Source organism: Galeopterus variegatus, unplaced genomic scaffold (assembly GCF_000696425.1).
Source record: "Galeopterus variegatus unplaced genomic scaffold, G_variegatus-3.0.2 Scaffold1901, whole genome shotgun sequence".
Taxonomy (NCBI): Eukaryota; Metazoa; Chordata; class Mammalia; order Dermoptera; family Cynocephalidae; genus Galeopterus; species Galeopterus variegatus.
This window is the reverse complement of record NW_007728012.1, coordinates 102370-121262: the sequence shown is the minus strand read 5'-3', so window position 1 is coordinate 121262 and position 18893 is coordinate 102370. Positions and strand designations below refer to the sequence as shown.

The 18893-nt window shown below is 38.4% G+C and overlaps 1 protein-coding gene across 1 annotated transcript in view; it reads right to left on the bottom strand.

Moving 5' to 3' along the window:
• The window catches only part of SOBP (sine oculis binding protein homolog (Drosophila)), a 166379-nt gene extending 147569 nt beyond the window's left edge, over positions 1-18810 (bottom strand). Inside the window, exons 1-3 of the mRNA XM_008579499.1 lie at positions 18542-18810; positions 5573-5711; positions 3592-3777 (exon numbers count right to left, since the gene is read on the bottom strand). Coding sequence (XP_008577721.1) covers positions 3592-3777; positions 5573-5711; positions 18542-18637 — 421 coding nt within the window. The 5' untranslated portion in view covers positions 18638-18810. The remainder of the gene's footprint in view (positions 1-3591; positions 3778-5572; positions 5712-18541) is intronic.
• Positions 18811-18893: the final 83 nt, after the last annotated feature.

Genomic DNA, 18893 nt, shown 5'->3' with positions numbered 1-18893 from the left:
CACCCCCCCACCCCCACCCCCGGCTATCCAGGATCACAGAACAGCAAATCCTCAGGGTTAATGAAGAACTCACTGAATCTCCCAAAAGATGTGGACTTGAAAAAATAACATTTTGCAGGAAGAAGTATCTCCTATCACTGGGGAATCTGGAAGTAGTATATTAATAATCATTATTATTCTAATACAGTCTAGGGAAGTTTTGTAGGAATATGCTGAAAAGGCAACTTTATATTAAAAAGAATACTGAATTAAGAGTCAGAAGATCTTAATACTAGTTTTGGCTCAAGTACTTAGAAACCACATGATCTTGAGAAAGCCCTCTAACCTATTTGAGTTTCTGTTCATTTAATGATACATGACATGCTATTTCCCAGAGTTACTGTAAAGATCAAATTAAATAAAATAATGAATGTAAATGAGTTTCATAAACTGTAAAGAATTTAATACCAATATAAAGTATTATTTTATTAGCATTTTCACATAGCCAGTTTACAGTACAAAAGGAATAATCTGAACCCTAACAGAAGAATCCCAGGCATATATATCCTCATCTTCCCTATCCTGAGGTGAACACCTGCACGATACAGTCAACTCTCAATTATTCAGGGACTAATGAGTGGGCCTTTTGCTTCTAGCCATTGTACCCTTTATAAGTTCCCCTCAGGAATGCCACATTAACCTGCATATGGATACAAAATAGACAGTGAACATACCTCAACTCGATTACCTTGAATAACAACTCTGGAAAAAATTTTAGCAAAGAAAGAGTTGGAATGATTAACTAGATGGAAGCTTTTGGATAATGTGTGGACTTTACTCATTCATGGATAAGAGTGATAGAATCCCCACTTCACTACCAAGGAAACTGTGGCCAAGGTCAGGCATGTTGGCACTAATCCGAACAAAATACTAGCATTTTCTCAGTGAACAACGAAATTGTCTATACTTGTCTTACATATGTGCAATAGATTTGAATCTCAGTCATTCATTTATTCAACAGACATTGGTGTGCCAGAGCTTATCACCTACCCTAAAGCCCCTATTTTTCTGCCCTTTTTGTTGTCCCTTCTTTATGATATTACACAGAGCACCTGGAAAGGGCCACAGCCTGACTCTTTGAAACTCTATTCATCTTCCTGTTATCATGAGACTTTGGCTAATATTACCCTAGCATAAACGTCAGCAAATCATGGTCCCTGGGCCAAACCCTGCCCACTGCCTTTTTTATAAATAAAGTTTTACTGGAACACAGCCACACCCATTTGCTTAAGTGTTAACTATGGCTGCCTTCCTGCTACAACAGCAGAGTTCTACAGTTATGATAGAGACAGTATGGCCCACAAAGCCTAAAACACTATCTGACCCTTTAGAGAAACGGCTTGTGATCCCTGCTCTTGGTAGTACGGGTAAATCAAAATTCATCTCTCCTGTAAGTTTCTGCTTAGGGACTAATAGAGTAAGCTCCTTGAAAGCAGAGAATCTTTCTGTATCTTTGCCTTGTCATAGAGAACCCTGGAGCAAGACAGAGTTGACTACAGAAAATTAAAAATGTCCTTCCCTACATTTTATTTTCAACAGATGAGCACCTTGGAGTTTCATGGAAGACAGCATAAAACCACTGGTGTTCAGTTACTCTGGCTTCTAATTCCTCAGAGTTCCTACATCTAAGACTTCCAAGGCTCAATTTTGGCCTCTATCCCTTTGCATATTTATTCCCTGATCTGATGTGGAATTAGAGTTAAATAAGAGCTGTGTGCTTGAATTCCACGTGGCTAGTTCAACAGGAAACTCCAGGGCAGGTTTTTTGGCATGCCAAATTCATGTTAGCCTCAGCTATGCTAATTTCTAAAGCTGTTTGCTTTGCTCAAATAAATCTTAGAGACGAATTTGCATTTGGATGCACACCTTTTTATGCACAAATTATGTGCATGATAACTCTAAGGCAGAATCAGGACTGCAAAAAAGAAAAAGAGGTATGGTGTTTACTAAATGCCTTTTGTGTGGCAGGCACTATGCTAGGTGCTTTACATACATTTTCTCATCTCATCTCCACAACCCTGTGAGGTAGGATTGTGATCCTCTTTTTACAGATGGGAAAACTAAAGGGAAGAGAGCTATCTAACTGGTCCATGCTCACAGAGCTGGTAAATGACAAAGCCTAGATTTGAATCCAATCTGTCTGAATCTGAAGTCCATGTTCTCATCACCTAGTCATACTGTCTTATTGATACCGTCTTCACCAACACCTCCCACCTAAGCCACTGCATGTATATTCAAATGTGAACTCTACATTTACAAAATTAGTCACCCCTTTTTACCCTAGTTGGCCTATGTAAAATATGTCTTTGGTCCTAGGGAGATAAACCTAGACCCTCTGTATCACAAAACAATCAACCAAAGGAGAACAGGGGCGTTAATAAGGCAAACAATATGATACATGAATTACATTAGTAATTAGTAGACAAACACAATTACAAGTGATTTTGACAGGTACATAGCTTTTAATGACATATCTAAGGACCTCAGTATAAAAGGACACTTTTACTGCTAAAATGTAGTAGACCAAGCAAGAAAAAGTGGTCATACCATAAAGAAAAATGTAACAGTTTGAATACAGTGTAAATATATCTATAACATAAGCCCAGGAACCTTAATCTACAAATAATCTTCACTGTTTATGGAAACATAACCAAACACCTATCTTCCCTAATACAAATACAAGCATTATCTTTATTATGTTGCAATAAGTACTGCTACTAAAACACAGTATTTATCATTGTTCAATTCAATATACAAAAAATTAATCAGTGTCACAATTAATCATTCTGGCATGACTCCAACATTTTACAGCAAGTCAGATACACCATGATTTAACTTCTTTCTCTGTGTGAAATATATCTGTAGCCTAGGTTGCAGTATCCCATAATGCTCAGCCCATTACCATCTAGATCTAATACACTGCCATCTAATTTTCTGGGAATATAAAAGAATTGATCACATTCTCATGCAAGTGAAATTCAAATGTCTATTTCTTTTTAAAGTTCTCAAAGAGAGCTTTCCAGGAATTAGAAGGAATTCTGTGGAGAAGATGCAAAATCTATGCTGATTCTTAAATGGATTTAGAGGAAGGTATGTTGAGAAACAAGCCTGCTACATGCCCTTTTACAAAACTACCCCATTCCTCAGAAAACCCAGAGGAGACATGACTTTCCTTACGCACCACCCAGTTCAACCATGGTTACATTTTTTCTTGCTAATCAGTCATTGTAGGTATCTTATTTAAAAATTTTTTTTCATCCTTTTTTTATTTTAAACAGATGGTTTCGAAGAAGAAAAATAACTTTCTTTTGTAGCTGGTGGTGAAAAAAGTTCATTTTCAGTTGAAAATTTACAGCCTAAGCAGCAGTAGTAAAGGGCATTTCCTAATACAGCAATAATACTTTAAATAATACATGCACTAACATTTCTTATCTACAAAGTTCCTAAAACAATCTTTACCAAAGTTAACTTGAGCACTTAATAATTATTCATAAGATAGTTAAGACAACTTTCTATAAATTGTTATCATTGGAAATCCCAGTAGTGACTTACCTGCTGGTGGCTTTATGAAAGGGGGAGGAATTAAAGGTACAATAATGGGCACATTGCCATGATCCTTTGACCCTGCAGGTGAGTCACTGAGTCCATTTCCAGTGGCAAGCCCTGAATAGCCTGTGCTTATATTGTATGGTGAAATAACACTGTCCTCAGGTAATTTTGGTTTTGGCAAAGAATTTTCTGTAAAAGAAAAAAATCATACTCAATATGACAAAAGGACCTATTCAGCAGACTTAAAATTTTCCTTATTTTCTCAAGAAAAATGGCCATGTAACAAAACAAATTTTTCCTTGCAAATTTTTAAACACTTTACCAGAACTCCACTAGTCTTATTAATATAAATTTCCAGTGGGCTCCTTTATAATTTGCTCCACTATGATAGCTAATATCCCAGTTGAATCACAGTGATGAATTTTAGCACTGTAAAATCCCATAGAAAATTGAGAGGCAATTAACCTTTTCCATGTACAAAGTGATATATAGCAGGCATCGCCCTGGCTAACAGAGAGAAAGCCTAAAACATGCCTCCCTCCAACATTGTAAATAGGTCCCACTACATTATAAACTTGGACCATAATATAATCAAATGAACGAATGAGAAAGAGGCAGATGACTGGGAAGAAAACTGCTGTTTCACAGGATATTGATAATACCTAAAAAAATTAACAAAAATGAAAATAAAGAAAACTTATAATGATATGAACTTTGTGCATCCTATCATTTCACAGGAATCACAAAAAGTAAAATAAAATAAAATTTAAAAAACCTCAACCATAGAAAACAACTTTTTTCCTCTTATAGCATATCCTGGTACTCTCTCTTTCCATAGTCCCCAGAGGCAAAGATTATTACCGAGGCCAAGTATTATACAAGCTATTAGTTTATAGAATATAAACTCATGACTTGCATTTTTCATTTACAGTGAAATTGATGATACTATTTCCATAACATGATGTGTACAATTTCATAGCAAGCTTAACATAAAATTTGTCATGTACATTCAATTCCACATGCCTGCAGGACAGCTCATTTACATTTCATTGCTTGGCTTATAAGAAAGAAAAGTACTATGTTAAAGACTAGAAATAAAATGCTTGAACAGGTAGTTTATGCCAATAGATTTTGAATGCAATGCAAATACTGATCAAATTGCTAGCGATGATGCACAGTTAGTTTTACCCACATTTTATTAAAGGTCCACAAATGGGCTGCTTCTTCATATACTCCTCCTTTCTTTGACAAACTCTCATTCCAAATTTAGGTTCATAAATTCAGTATTCATACAGGCTTCCCCATAACATATCTGGCACTGCTGTCCACTGGTAGAATCAGTGTTATTTCAGGTCTACCAGGCCTCTGTAATTTCCCCTCTTTAGCTTGGCCTTGATGAACATTCTCATAGTATAACATGGGATCTAATCATCTACTACTCTCTTACTTCTCTTCTTACCCTATTCAAGGGTGTGGGGGCAGGAAAAGGTGAAAACTTTAAGCACAAAACAAAACAAAAATAGGGCTTCCCTTTAGAATTCCTACCAAAAAAAAAAAAAACAAGGAAGGGTGATCGGCAAACTAATAGTGATTCTCTCTTGCAGTCTGAAAATCTAAACCTAACATTTCACTTAACGGGGAACCCCAATCCCCAAACAATTGATATATTAAAGGGATCAGGAAACTAGAAGTTAGCAAGCATCATCCCTTTCTATAATTCTGTGGGCAGGACCACAGCACTTAAGGTCCCTAGCCCTTATCTAGTTCTCCCATTGCTGGAAGGAAATTAAGCTGTGTCTATTTGTGTTTTATATTGTGCTCTTATATTCTCTAGAATCTGCATATGGGTAAGCATTACTGGGGATGTATGTTTAAACGAACCATTGGCATAATCAACAAAATGAGTCCCAAAGCAACTCAATTCTGGCAGGTTGAGATAGTTAATCCTTCTTTGCATGAACAAAGGGACATTAAATGTCATTACCTTTGAGAACAGAAATGTGCTGCCGGCTTTCCCCATCTGTAGGGTAGCTCCTGAATTCAATATCTTCGCCATCTTTTAATTCAACCTTATCATAGCCATACCAGCCAAGGAGTTCATTCATGGTGTTTTCTGCAAAGTTCTGAAAAAGAAGTATAGGCTACTACTTATTTCTATAATCAATAACTATTTTAAGAGAATGCATAAATTGAATTTTGTTTGCCCTATCCCATTTACTGCCAGCCCTGTCCCACTTCCCTAGAGAAGTGTTTAGTTTTCAAGTCACGTTCAAAAATTGTAATGCATTTAAATCTCAGGATGACGCATCCAATTATGACAGGCCTTCAGACATTTGCAATTTAAAGATAATAAGAAAAAAGGTATTTGTCAGTTTTGCTTATGAATAGGAAGTCATATTTTAGCATATTCTTCTACAAAGTCTGTATCCCACACTAATAAAGAAATATTGAAAGGTAAGCACAAAAAAGCTAAGAAAAGCTTTTGAAAATGAAATTAATCAACCTTTTTGTGGTTCAGATTAATTTAAATTAGAATTTCTTTCTGATTCAGATGTTGTTTCTTAGTATGATTCTTATCTCAGATAAAAAAAAAATCTCAACAAAGAAATAATTTCTCAGTTGTCAACCACTGCCATACAGAAAGCTGAATAGGTTACAAGGGTCTCTCTTTTTAATTTTCCCTTTTGCAAGAGTATTTTTAAAAATCAATGCATAATTTACTTTATAAATTTCATTAGTGATAGATTCTTTCTCCATGAAATTAAAGGTCACTGTGATTGTCTTCTGACAAGCAACATAAAAGTACCAAATAATTTTAAGGTTAGTAGCCAGCCCAGATTTAGGATACTATATAAAACCACTTTATGAAATATAAATCAATATATAAATGTAAGGTATTATTGTTATTGTTATGATAGATATCAAACTTTGAAAATAATAGATAGTTGGACAGATTTAATACCCTATATCAGGTGACTATTTTATATTAACTTATCAATTACTAGATATGGAAACAAGATGTGAGACTATGTGTGTTAATGATCTTAATGCTCATGTGTGCCTTAAACATCTGTATCTGGCAGGGCAGCATAAGCCTCGTAGACTCAGCAAGAAAAACTATATATTCTAACCTTCTCTGTAACTCAACAAATCTTTTATTACTCTCCTTAGAAGCTGTCATTTCTGAATTACACTGGGATGTATAATTTATATACCTGAAACAAAGCACCAAGGGTAAGCCAGAGTGTGCACAGCCTCAACGTGTGAGTTCCATGTTTTCTTGAATTTCATGACTTTAGATTTCAGCAGGGGTTGCGTAAAAAAAAAAAGATATTACACTTCTGACTCCACAAAAACAAACCTGGCATTTCAAACCACCCACAGGATGCTAGATTTTTTGCTTTAGTACCCACTTAAGCTCTGAGCTCCAACTGGGTCAATCTGTGATGGTATAATGCAGCACACCAGCAATTAAAAAAGAAAAAATCTAGCCAGATTGATTCAGTTTTACCATCCACGAGGCCAACAGTCAGCCACATCAAGCTTTAGTGAGGCATTTATTCTCTCTGATGGCTGGTTGTGTCCACATTAAATAGATATTCTTTCCATGAATGTACAAAGATGATACGATCGATATAAATAATAAGCTCAGCAACTTTAGGAATACCACTGAGGAGGACTGGGCTAAACACTGCTCTACTCAATCAAAAGAGATCCCTTTAATGAGGCATCAGTCTCCCCTTATTCCTCATTTCTTTCACTGAGCTGAGTTCCTGACTCAAGAATGACAGTCCCTAGGCACACAAATCAAGGTCCTCCATCAGTGGTCTGGCAGCAGAAATCTCCAAGGATGAAGTTTACACCTTGCATGGAAAAACAAATTCCCAAGAGCATTAAAAGCCAAGTTCAAGCCATCCTATTAGTCTGTGTTCTGTGTGCCCCAATCTCTAAGAGAACTGTGCCAACAAGACAAAATCTTTTGCCTAGTAACTCCTGGCTACCATATTCAGTTTTGTAGACCGTTTGTATCTGGATGCCACTTTCTCTGGTTCTGTCTAACTTCTGAAGTCACAAAAGGCTGCAGATGCATAATTCATGGAGCAACCTCCCAGCCAAGGATATAGATTTGTTTGTTTTAGCCCAGCTGCAAATCCATTCAGCCTTTCAGAACCAATCCCAGGGATGAGATCCAGAAGTTTTCAGGCATTTGGGTAAAAACTAAAACTTCAAACTGAATTATTAACACTAAATTCATATTATTTTGGTGTCTTAACTGTATCAGTTTATCAGTTTATGTATCTGCTGAAAAGCCAGAGGCTTCATGAAACAATCAATATGAATTTGATCTATTCCATGATTTTTGAGTTACTATAAATGTCAGGGAAAATAAAACAATCCCTTTGTTGTCATTGAAAATAAAGATAAACACCTTAATATTTTGATACATGACTGCAAAAGCAGAAAACAAAAGGTTTATAAAACCTCAAGCTATAAATCTGAAACCTTTCATGAAAGGAGGAGCAGGATGAAAGACAGAAAACAAACACCAAAGTTTCTCGTAGTATAGCTTCAAGAAATAGACTATTACCTCTGTCATATACACTACTGAATTAAGAAACAAAAAATCCCCAAGGAATAAATAATTTAAAATTTTTAATTTCTAGATAGAGTTTGATGCTAGATATCATATGGGCTCACTATGGTGCTAAACCAAAGCAAAGCAAATAGACTTTTGCAGTTACCACCCAAGAAACATACATATTCTAGGAGAAATGAATTTAAAGTTTATGGCCTGTAAGAGATTTCAAGTCTTTCTGGTAGAGATTTCAAACTGTAATTTTTTCAGCATTATCATCCCCTAAAAAAGAATTTTGTATTAAAAGAGTTTATCTCTTTCCAACATAAGTTTCTTATTTGCTACATATATGTATTTTAAAAGGTGAAAAAAATAAATGCAGAGATTTTTGAGGTAGGGATGTTCAGTAATAAGAAGTTACTGTACTAAGCGGGATTGTGAAATTTGCTTTCCACAAAATCTTTACCCAGCATTTCTCCTGAATACTTCAGCCAGGATACTGACGTAGAATCTCTTACAATTCCCTCCCAGATTTAGGATTCTGTGAAATCAAAGAACTTCTACTTATATGAGAAATAAAATACCTTTTGCAAGGAAATTTCATAATTATAGTTACCACACATCATGAATTTTACTGAGCATCACTATTTTAAATATTTTATCATTGCTCCCATAAACCATCAAAATGTGCAGGATATTTCAATATTTTGGCATCCAAATTACATTTTGCAGTTTGCCTCTTGCCCTTGGAAGTGACACAAAAATCCTCTTTCATACCAAATGGTCCAATTTGGGTTTGGAAAATAGGTCAGTATTATTATAATGATAATGTCTAACACTCTTATAGTACTTTACAGTGTTTCCACTCCTTTAATTCTCTTGCTCCTTTCAATAAATAACCCCATATGTTACTTATTTGATTTCTTCAATAAACTTTTGGTGAACTTATGTCCATCCACATTTTGCAACAGAAAATGAGAGCATCAAGAAAGTAAAAGACAGGAATGAGAGATCACACAGTAAAGTCAGAACTAGAATGCAGATCTTCTGATTCATATACAGGTTGAGTATCCCTCATCTGAAATGCTAGGGACCGGTGTGTTTCGGATTTCTGATTTTTTCAGATCTTGGAATATTTGCAGACACTTAACTGGTTGAGCATTTCTAATCCAAAAATCCAAAATCCAAAATGCTCCAATGAGCATTTCCTTTCAGTGTCATGTTCAGATTTTGGAGCATTTCAGATTTTGGATTTTCAGATTAGGGATACCCAACCTGCACCAGGATTCTTTCTATTAGAAATCTGTACAGACCAATGTGTCATCAATTCCGAAGAAGCTACCGCCCTGGACCAATCAAAAAGTTGCAAAGAAATCATACCATAGGGTGTCAATATCCTATATAAAGAGGTTTCCCACCAGGGCATATCCATCTATGTTGAGACTATGCTTGTTTTCAGATTTAATCACTGGCCTCTACTCTCCTTAATTGCATTGTTGAAACAGGAGTGCTCAAAACTCATAATTGAAATTGAATGTTTTCATTTTACAATTTTTGACATCACATCTGACTCTAATTACTTTGTATTTCTAATACCTAATTCCTCTACCTCTTACTCACCCTCTCTAATTCCTCTACCTCTTGCTCACCCTCCTCTCTCACCTCGAGGGTTCCTAAGGAAAGAGGACAATCCTAACATTTAGTTTTAAATGATCTCTTCCTGGATTTTGACATCACATCTGACTCTAATTACTTTGTATTTCTAATACCTAATTCCTCTACCTCTTGCTCACCCTCTCTAATTCCTCTACCTCTTGCTCACCCTCCTCTCTCACCTCGAGGGTTCCTAAGGAAAGAGGACAATCCTAACATTTAGTTTTAAATTATCTCTTCCTGGATTTTTTTTTTTTTTAAAAGGTCACAGAAAGATAGGTAGAAAGAAAATTTTACTCTTTTGTCACTCCTCCTGAGTTCTTTCTAGACCAGCAAAGTATATTTTTGTTGGATCTTAATTCCTAGGACACTTATTATACACTCTTCTTGTTCAACTGGAAGTGCTGTACAAATGTCAAAGTTCAGCCTAAATGATTTTTAATTCAATATTTCACCAGGTAAATAATAAAGAGTTGACTTCAAGTCACTTTAAAAATAGCAGTAATTACAAATTCTCAAAATGCCACAGAAACACAAGTACTTCAAAGTCTTTAAAAAAGATTGATTTTATTTTTAATTTTTTTGAACATACCAAACAGATTTTTTTTTTTTTTTTTTGTCTTTTTCCATGTCCGGCAACGGATCACAACCCTCAGTGTCGCCCCCGTACCGGACCGGGACCGGCAACGGGATCGCAACCCTCAGTGTTGCCCCCGCGCCTCGCTCAGCCAGTGAGCGGGAACCGGTCTGTATGTGGGATCCGAACCCTCGGCGGGAGGGCAGCCGCGCTTCCCAAGAGGCGCACTAGCGCAGTGCGCCACCGGGCCGGCCCCCCAAACAGATTTTAAAACATAGGTAGGTACCAGTGATTTTTTTCATACCAGGACTTGATAACTGTCAATGTGTTTTCCAATTGGTATCCTGCCCAAGATAAAAGAAAGTATTCAAAGAGCACCTAATCATTCACCCAAATGAGGAAAAAGTCATGCCTTCCTTCTCCCCACAAACATCATTTCCATTTTCACTCCAAGTCCCAGTTCTGGTAGATATGTCATCTATCACTAATACACAGTAAGTTACTTTTTAATTTCATTTTGTGCCTCACCTAGCACAATGCCTGGCACTTAGCATGTACTCAATAAATGCTCTAATGCACTTTAATACATTCCCAAATATCAAAAAGATTTATAAATACAGAGAAATGATTAAGTAAAATTCAGGAAAAGCTTATTCTAAAAATAAATATGTGAAAGTTAAAAAAATTACAATATGTAGTATCAGTGAGCACTCATACTATTGAGAATTTAAATTGATACAACTTTTAGAAAGGCTAATTTGACTGTATGCATTAAAACCTCTAAAATTTACACACCCTTTAACTCAACAATTGTATTGTAAGCATTATAGGAACTATCATAAGAAAATAGGTACAGAAATATGCATGTTCAGAAATGTTTACCTCAGTGTTGTTTTCTTAGAGACAAACTAAATGCCACAAAATTGGAATTTGGTTAAATTAATTACATTTAGTCTTAGAATACTATTTGCCATTAAAATATATGCTGTAGATTAATTTTTATTGCCATGAAAAGCTATTCACAATATGTTAAGTTTTTAAAGGAAGGTTAGTACACTCAGATCATTTTTGTTTTTTTTGAAAACTCTATATCATACATAGAAAAAGTACTGAAAAGAACATACATCAAAATGTTGTCAGTAACATTCACAATATGTTAAGTTTTTAAAGGAAGGTTAGTACACTCAGATCATTTTTGTTTTTTTTTAAAACTCTATATCATACATAGAAAAAGTACTGAAAAGAACATACATCAAAATGTTGTCAGTAACTGTCTGGGTGGGAAAATTATAGGCTTTGTTTTTCTCTTTGCTTAATTCTATTGCTTATTCTACTATTTCTATCATGTTTGTATATTATTTTTGTAAAAATAAAAAAACTAGCTTTAAATTAAAAATTAACACAGTTTCACTCATAGACAACTACGTCAGCCATATTCACAGTCTTAATAACAATAAAAAAGATCCATCAGTTACATTACTTAACTCCAAATCATCCTGACACACATTATCCAAGAAAGTGGAGCACATAAGAAATACAATCCTGAACAATCCTGAACAATTTACAAAGCAGGTGAAAAAATGCTAATATCTTTGCTAGTTAAGATTATCAATAATAGAATGATGGTTATTTTTGGAAAATATTTTATCTCCCTTTCCATCTCCATGCGTTCTGATTGACTCCTAAGGTGGATTTCTATTGGGCATCATTGGACTCACTCATAGAGATAAAGAAAGTGGATCTGCAAAAGAGAGGCAGAGCATTGTTCAAGATCCCGAGTGAAGCAGGAATTCAACTTGGTTAGAAGTCAGTTTCTAGTACTCTTCCCAGGCCTAGACCAGGGCTGAGTCTAAGTTGTCTCTCTTAACACAGACCCAGTAGGTCTGTTTTATTTTACCGTTCTGCCATGAAAAGGTCATGAGGTCAAATTTAAATACTGCAAAAGAAATATTTGAAGAGACCTTTACAGATTACAAAGTACTTCCTCATTCATGATCCCACTGGATCAGATTGTATAGAAAGGATGAGTCACGCACCACAGATGACCCATTAGAGGGCCACCAACATGCATGAAATAATAAGAGCAGCCAGATTTTCACTCTCAGTGCAGGCTTAAACATCACGCCCTGCCGTTTTCACCTGAACTATACCTTTCTAGATTGAAATCCCTTGAAATGGTCACTTCACTCCAGTTTGGTTCATTTTATAGCATTGTTCTCAGCCACAACACAATTATTTTAATGCAGTACTAAGTGCAGAGACCACATCACGATACTCAACTGTGGCCTGCAACAGGCCTGAGAAGAAAAACTTGTTCTCTTAATAATATATTCTGAATTGGATGGCTATGTAAATAGCATATGAAACCAAAATCATGTGATTCCACATATAAAATCTATGATGTTTATTGTTTTGTTGTAACATAGAGCAAATAATCACGTGTCCATGTTCAAATCTACTGCCAGAACATCAAATGTCCTAAAAGGGTGAAACAAATGCTATGAAATTGTGGATACCGGCCCTAGGGCTAACATCATGGCAGGCGTGGCAGGCGTGGCAGGTGTACAGCTGTGTGCAGCTGTGTCTTATCACAGCTGCAGAACAGCCTTAAAAATCACCAAGACTTGTTACATTGTTTTCCTGTTTGTGCCAAAGCCTTAAAGCATACGGAGTTCCACAGGACTTTGGTTATATAAGAGATATTAACACCCATCGGTCTACAGATCCTAATATATACATTCAGCAAATCTCACTTACCGCATGCTTTTATGTCTGTTTACATGTTTCAATTGGCACTAACAAAAACAAAGCACTCTTTTTTTTCTCTCCTTTTACCCTGTAATATCACTTCTCTTTTAGGAAAATATTCAGTAATCTCATTAGCTTGAGAGTGCAAGTGTGGCTGACTTCCCACTCCACAAGAGGAAGTCTCAGACTTCAGGGATCTTTACGATCCACCTTCTACTGTTTCTAATTTTTTTTCTTTTCTGTTTAAGTGTGAAGACTCTTAAAAAACAAAAGGGGCATTTCCTGAAAGATATAAAAATGTGAAAAGTCTGGTCACTCTAACAAGACACCATCTCTCCCTGAAACTCTCCTTTTTTAGACAGCCACTAATATTTGCCCTTTTTTGAGGTCCTGTTTTTGACTTTCCTTTGAAAACTCTGTTACCTCTTGGTTTCTGTAAGTCTGTCTCACACAAGGAGAGTAGAGCTTGGCTTCTCAGAGCAGTGCTTGGCAAGCACTGAGGCAGGAAACGCAGAAGGGAATGAGTCTGTCAGACTCATTTTCTTCTAGTTCAAATGTTTATTTCAGATTCGGGAGGAAGTGGAGTGGTTCCTTTCCATTTCCTCGTCTCTGGAACCAGTGAGTTGTATAAGGCTTAGAGAATAGCGCTCTACCACACGTCATACTTATGGGTTCTCAGATAGAGAAAGAGACTCTTTCCAGAAAACCCCCTTTTTGAACAGAGCAAAATGCATAGCTCCCCGAGCCCACTCAGGACCACCTCTTATGGTTTTAGCCTGGACCCTTGAGCAGGACAACAGAGCAATGCTGAGGACTCACCAACATCCTATACCTGCTCCTAAGCAGCAAGGGCCATGTCCCGTCTGACATTAGTCTGCAGCCCTGCCACATGGCACACCTGAGGCCACCACTCAGCAGGGGAGGTCTGAAATAATTTGTAAATGCCATAGTGGGAATATGGTCCCAAGCCCACTTTCTAAGTTCCTGAGACTTACTGTATCTGACACTGGGATTTCAGCAGCAGTACTTAAAATATACCTGTTTTAGTAATGAGTTGATTTCAACCTAAAAGACGCTGACTTTTCCGATCCACTCTTTGATTTCTCTAATTCTGTGTGTGTGTTTACGTGTGTTTCAAGTTATTTATCTCCCTGCACTCACCAGCTTGGCTCTGCAACTTGCTATATTGTCTATGTAATTGACACAGGTCATTTTAAAAACCAAATGGAGATCATCAGAAGCCAAACTAGAAAATCTTGTGGTAAGTTTACTATTAAACTCTAACAGATGTGCCTGACTCAAACTGTAGGCATTAGGACTGATGCATAATTTTAGATACAAATTACTTACTGAGAAAATTTATAGAATGAAAGCTTCTTCAGCAAAGGAGAGACCCTATGACATTTAACACAGATTATCCTGTAGTTTAGCAAGTGATAAAGAAGCCAAACATTGTAAGTGCATTAATTATGGTTAGTTTAGGAAAGTTTCCAGGACAGAGTGCTTGATCTAATTGTGCTGGTTTTGTCAAAGACTTTTAAAAGATAAAAATCTGACTCATTATCTCTTCATAGTTTAGATTTTTTGAGTTGTTTTATTGTTTGGTAGCTACTAATCACAGTTCATTCACTAAGATCTATGTGCACAAAATACATATCCTTAAGTGCAACAATATTTACTCTTACATATCCTCTAGTACAAACTAGTTTTTATATCTACCATATTTTGAATGAATTCCTGAAACTAATAAACCCTTGCATGTTAGAATTTCCTCCTGACATCCATTTATTATGAACCATGTGAGCTAACAGTGTATCAGAGACATTATGTTAGATACAATCACAATATTCACTTTAGAAACCAAACATAGTCAAAATATAAATTGCACTGCCAAATGATTTTTTAAAAATCCTCTGTATTAGTCATTAATTAATAAGGCATACCATTGTAAATACAGTAAAATAACCTGTCTTTTTAATCAAGAAAAACCAGGATGAAAGAAACAAAAAGGATAAAGAAACACTGTAAAGGTTATAGTGAGACAAACATTTCTACTTCAAAATATTTTCAGTGGAGTATACTATAAGCAAGCTATGCCAAGTCATGTACTTTTCACACACAAAATTATATTGTATCAAATTTAAATTTGTTACAACTGCCATGTACATTAAACCAGTGATAACGAAAATGTAACTCTATATCTGATCTAGTGAAACAGCAACCAACATTAGCTCCCAGCCACATGAAGACAATCTCCAGTGCCATTATCGGTGTCAGCTAAACCTCAGCCAGTCTGTCTTCTCCGGCATTTTTAAGTAAATATGTGATTATCTCAGTTAAGAAATCTTGAAGAAAGTCTCTGTGATGAGGCAATTTTGTTGCTCACTCTCAGTGCCCTGCATTTGCTGTACTTAAAATAGACACTTGTACCAATGTCCTTTCTATTACCCGAAGGGGAAAAAAAAAAATCACATACACACCAGTCCTTTTTCTTTCAGCTCACAGAGAAGCAACTTGATCCAACCAGTGTTGAAACCTGAGTAGGTCACTGTACACCACGATAAAATTCCCTAATCCCTGAGCCAAATCTCCCTAAGGGGGGCCTCCTCCTGATCCTCCACTTCCCAGGCTGACTTTTCCATTCAGCTCTCTCCTCTTTCCCCTTTTCATTTCCCCTACCTTCAAGCCTTGATATGTGATCCAAGGTGGGGGCTCGGGTTTCCGTTTTTACAGCTTAGGCCACGCTAGCTGTATACATTCCTTTCTTTCTGTCGGGCAGTGATTACTTACCAGGGCTTAGTTTACACTGGTCCAGATGAAAGCTGTACAGATGAAGGCAAACACAGCCAGGCAGCTCCAGCGGCACCGATATGAAGCTGCACAAGGCCACATTGTGTTCTCGGTGACATTTTGTTGCACACATTTTTATACAGGGCAACCAACTTCTTATATTACTCTCTACTTCAGGTTGAGGGAGCTGGGAGGGGGTAATGATACCATAAGGTTTGGGGAGGAGTTTGTTAATGAGGTTATTAATATTAAAAGCAAAAAAATTAATGAGTTCGAAATAACCCTGCCACCTTTTGACTTCGAGAAACTAATTTTTACATGAGGACTTTTGGTACTATTATATTAGAAAAATGCCTACTAAACAAGTACATTAGACTCACTGGCACAGTGTGCATGGATATGACTGAAAATTTCTGTCAGGGGTCTCTCACATTGTTCCAAACCAGAGAGAAAACACCAATCCTACAGGCAATTGAATTATTTGTTGCATAAAGCTTCTTATTTAATTCTACTCTAGATGGAAATGATGAGAACTAAAATTTCAAATAGTAGATTGTGATTTGGAAGAAAAATAACATTTTAGAAAGAGGAAATTCTGTGCACCAGTATTAATTCTATAGTTAGTCCTGCCGCACTGGCTGAAAATTGTGTAATTTTTCCCCTTCACACAATGTTGTTTTTGTTTCTTCCTCACCAGTTCAGACAAACATCTGTTATACTGTAGAAGGACAACTATCTCCCAAACCACGGAGAGCGCCTGCAGCCAAAGTCAACAACGTGAGCCCCAAGCATTGAGCACAGTCAGCCTTTATATCCAACCGGGATAACATTTCACATGTTTTGATTAAAATTAGCTAATTTGTAATTCTAGAACCTACGAAACTTAAAAGCTGCCATCCATATAGATCACATTAGGCAGCCAGTTTGAAAGGGCCAGATCACGCTGTGATTTTTCTAGTGGTCTTCACCTCTCTCCCCTTCCCCCACCCTCAATTTGAAATGAAATGGAAAAGTAATGTGGAAATGCAGGACAAGAGGGAAGGTTAAGAGAGGAAGAACGGTTATTGTAAACTGTTTGAATTCCATCCCATTGAAAGAAAATAACTTCTTCTACTGGTCTTTAAAAAAAAAAACAACAACTGTCTATCATTGGAATCAATGGGGTTTCCATCAAGAAATAGCATTGATTTCCAAGGCAAATCTTCCTTTACTCTCCGTTGGACTGATGCTGCACCTTCTGTTTCCAGGCACTAAGTTCCTCATCCAGAAATAAAAACCCCAATTCCAAAATGTAGATTGCTACTAACATTTCTTGGAGGAAGGTAAAGCTAAGCGTATACACCTAGGTACACATACATAAGGATGTATACCTACCTATATGCCCCCTTCTAAGCGTGGCCTTCATACAAGGCACTCTCACAGAATATGCTTGTTCTGATCAAGAAAAGGTCAAAACGCTATAAATTTGTTGCATACTATTTCCATTCAGTTTTTCTTCTAAATTACAAACTTAACCAAACCTGACCAAGTCACCTGGCAGTATTAAGGATTCTATGCAGAAGACAACACAATGCAAATCTGCCACTGTTTTGTAACACACAAAAAGAAAAAAAAATAAATTTTTTTTTAGAAATTCAGAGAGACTCGTGAAATCAACAGAGAATAAAACTCTCGCCCAGGCAAAAGCCGCAACTTCATGGAAAATAAGGGAGTGGGGGCGACGAGGGGGGTCCGGAGCTGAGCGGCTGAGCGGTGTTCTTGTGCAATCGCTCTAACGCGAACAGCTGGAGCGCCAGGCTGCTGCGCTCGCCACCTCTGGGGCACCGCTGGCCTGGCGGGGAGCCCGGCCTCGCCGAGAGGACTCCGGGCTGGCCTTCCCGAACAATGGGCAGGCGCCCTGCGAAGGCCGCCCCTCAGACAGCTATCTCTCAGCGGGGCTTGCCGGGGTCTGCTGAACTGGGAAGCGAGGCATGCAGAGGCGAGCGGGAGGCGGAGGAAGCCGATGGAGAGGAGCGGGCGGGGACGGGCGAGGCGAGGCGAGCCGGCGGTCAGCACCGTACCCAGACCCGCGCCGCTCCCGCCGCACTCGCCCGGCACTGACAGCCTCCTCTCACCGTCGCAGCCGACTGATTACTTGGGGGAAGCGAGACCGCGTAGCAGGGGGATGAACTGGGTAGAGGGGTGGAATCGAGCGCTCCGCTCCCGGGGTGCCTCGGCCGGGCGGCTCCTAAGTTTGGAGGGATCCGAAGGATGATTCCCGACGAAGGGGGCGAAACTACACGGCCCACTAGCAAAGCGTCTTCACCGTGCCCACCCGCCTCTTGGGCCCCCGGTACCCTCCCCCTGAAACGCGCCTGTGCCAACCTGGGGCTTGTAGGATTAAACAGTATGTGGTCTCCCTCCCCAATCAAATCTGAGGTTGGCAAATTTCGGGGATGCAGCCTGCGAGTTGGCCTCGGCTTTGCACCTGGAGGAGGAGCTGAGACGTTCTGGGCATCCTACAGAAACTGACCAGCGCGCCCCTGTACCCCCCAAATCCATACAGCGGCCCAAAGGGAGCGGGCGAAAGAAAGAGCTCCGTCTCCCCAGCCCCCGAGGTCCAAAAATACCTTCATTTCCTCATTGATCTCCCTTTTCACTGGGTGAGCCGGTTTCCTGCTCCTTTTATTTTCCGGAGGTCTCCCTTCTTTCTCCATTTCTGCCATGTTTTTGTGTCTGGTTTCTGTGGAGATGAAATGGCTGCTGCCGCCGCCGGCGGTGGTGGTGGTGGCGGTGGCGGCGGTGGTGGAGGTGGTGCTGATGGTGGCAAAGCTGGCGGAGGTAGCGGTGCTGGCGGGGCCGGGGCTGGGGGGCGGGGAAGGCAGGCGCCGGAGAAGCGGGGTCTCTTCTAGCGGCGGAGGACGTCAGTGGCTGTCACAGGGAAAGGTAGCTCGGGGAGTCTCGGGGATGCCGCTGCCGCCG